Source organism: Fragaria vesca, linkage group LG6, assembly GCF_000184155.1.
Source record: "Fragaria vesca subsp. vesca linkage group LG6, FraVesHawaii_1.0, whole genome shotgun sequence".
In the NCBI taxonomy this organism is placed as follows: domain Eukaryota; kingdom Viridiplantae; phylum Streptophyta; class Magnoliopsida; order Rosales; family Rosaceae; genus Fragaria; species Fragaria vesca.
In genome coordinates, this window is record NC_020496.1 from 32,049,301 (window position 1) to 32,051,860 (window position 2,560).

At 46.0% G+C, this 2,560-nt stretch overlaps 1 protein-coding gene across 1 annotated transcript in view; it reads right to left on the reverse strand.

Annotated features, from left to right (window-relative positions):
- The window catches only part of LOC101301323, a 5,171-nt gene extending 3,095 nt beyond the window's left edge, over positions 1-2,076 (reverse strand). The window contains exons 1-4 of the mRNA XM_004306105.1: positions 1,577-2,076; positions 1,283-1,349; positions 977-1,183; positions 3-129 (exon numbers count right to left, since the gene is read on the reverse strand). Of these exons, the coding sequence (XP_004306153.1) occupies positions 3-129; positions 977-1,183; positions 1,283-1,349; positions 1,577-2,076 (901 nt within the window). The remainder of the gene's footprint in view (positions 1-2; positions 130-976; positions 1,184-1,282; positions 1,350-1,576) is intronic.
- Between the last annotated feature and the right edge of the window lie 484 nt (positions 2,077-2,560).

Genomic DNA, 2,560 nt, shown 5'->3' on the forward strand with positions numbered 1-2,560 from the left:
GATCTGTTGAGGACACAACAATCTGGGCTGTTTAAGGATCCAATGAAGAGCAGTATTTCCTTCTGCATCAGCGTCATTGACATCTAAATTTGTCTTCAGAAGCAGCTGGATAACAGCTTCATCTCCTCCCTATCAAAAATTTATCAAATTATAGTCACATATCATGATATGAAAGTACTGTATATGATAATCGATCACTCTAAATTTAAAAAGCAGAGCACTACAATTGCAAATTTGTTCCCATGCAACTACCATGCCTATTTTCTTCCAGCTAGATTGCATTCAGAAGCTACCAGTATGGATTACCTACAATGAATGCTGAGGCACAATACTTCGAAGATGAAGAGCTTTTTGTCAGTGATCATTATGATTTATAGAGGCAATGTGATTCAATATATATTTTGATTTGCTTCTGCTAAATATTCTGAGTATACCATCACTTTGCAATGTAATGGAATCCTAAGTTATCTAACACAGTAGTAGACTGTTTCCATTTCGGAGACATTATTGAATACAACCAAATGAACCAATTATTCCAAACCAAACGAAAGCAAGAAAACAACAGAGGGAATGAAGAAAACACCCAAGGCCCACCCACCACTCCAGTGGCCAGTTGCAAACTTGCAATGCCTAAAAATTCAATTGGATCATCCTAATCAGCAAACAGTGCAAAGATGAGATTTTTAACACAAAAGATACAGAAATTTTGCGTCTTTTTCAAACAGTAAGAAAATTCCCCTCTGAAAATTACTGAGAACTGATCAGAACGACGGAGGCTCACCTGAGCAGCACGGATGAGTGGTGAAGTCACTTTCTTCTCCCCACCACCGCTCTGTGCAACAGCTCCAAACAGCTGAAGCAGCTCTATCTGTCTCAGCAATAGCTTCCTTCTCTCCGAGTTTTCGCCCTCCGTAGCCGTGGAGGCGCGTTTCACCGCCCTCAGCGGCGGCGTGGCACGGCCGCCGAGGGCCAAAGCCTCCCTTATCAGGCATTCGTATAGAGTCACCTTCTCCTTGCATCCCGACTCGGAATCACGCAACTCCAAGACGCAGTCGTTAACCTTCTCCGCGGCGGTGATGAGCAGCGCCGTCAGTGAAGCTATACTGCCTTTAACGGCGTAGGCGTACGCCACGTCAGCGATCTCCTTGGTTTTCTCACTCAGAAGCTTCACAGTGCTCAAATCCTGAGATTGATCACATAATCAAATTATCAACAAAATCCGGTATCAATAACGACACGTCGTTTTGTAGCTAGGTGAAAATAAAAGTTGGCAAACACAGACCTTTTCACTCATGTGAATGACCAGGTCTTCAATGGAGAGATTGTTCGGATTCCAATTCGGATCCGTCCTGGAAAATTAAAATAAAATCGGAATTAATAAAATAAATAAATAAATGCAGGTAGGAAAAGAACAAGAGCTTCAATTAATACGAAAGATGAAAAAAATCAAAAGCGGAGCTGAAAAGGCAAAAGCAGATTTTCCATTTTAGGTCATATTTGCAGAGAGCTTATGGGGAAGGAGCAACGCCTTTAGCCATTTTCGTATCAAATGAAAACGACGTCGTAATTGGCTTACCTTGTGTCAGCAAGCGACAGCTCCAGAGCTAGCTGTGCCTGACCGTCCTTGGTCCTCAGGTCAGTACGCGCGTGCTTCTTAAGCAAAACCTCCACGCACCGCGACGCGTGCGCCGACGCCGCCGTGTGCAGCGGCGATTTCCCGGAGTCGTCACACTCGTTCACAATCGGAACCGCCCCGAGATCGCCGCCGAGAATCGAGGAGGCGCAGTCCGCCGAGTCGAAGTTGCAGCATAAGTGGAGGAGCTTCGTCGCCGTGGCTCGGTCCAGCTCGCCGGCGAGCCGCTTAGTCTGAGCCGCGAGCTCCGCCTTGCTGTCCAGATACAACGCTCTGATCAGACTCGTCTCGGCCTCGACCGAGTCGAATCGGTTCGCCGAACTCGCCGCGTTCGCGACGGAACACGAAGCGGCGTCTTCGCCGTTGTAAGCGAAATAGGTGCATTTCGGAGCCGAGTTGAAGAGCTCCGGCGCTCCGAAGCTTCGTAGTTCCTGCAAAATCATCACGATTTTGAAATCCACTCCGCGAAAAACAAAAAATTAGAGAAAAATTCGAAGAGAGAAGAGCTCAGACGAACCAGAACCATCTGAGATCGCTGATCGGGGCTCAGGATTCGGCGGCGGAGAATGCAGAACTCATTTGCGGAGTGATGAAACGGCGTCGCTTTGATGAAACTAAACGAAACCCTTAACTTTCAGAGCTTCTTCGTCGCCTCTCTCTCTCCTCTCTCTCTCTCTCTCTCTCTCTCTCTCTTCTCTCTCGCTATTTTGTCTTCACTCTCTGACAGAAAACGGAGACACGAAATGGGAGGGAAGCTTTGTACTAGTGGGGGGTGAGCATTTATATATAGACGCGCGGACGTCAGACGTTTAACAAGTTGGATTTGATTTTTTCCCGTTGTAATTATTTTCTTTTTTCTTTTTTATTCTTGTAATTAGTTAGAGAAAATAGGTCCTGGACTGGAAAAACCAAGAGAGAAGAGCACCA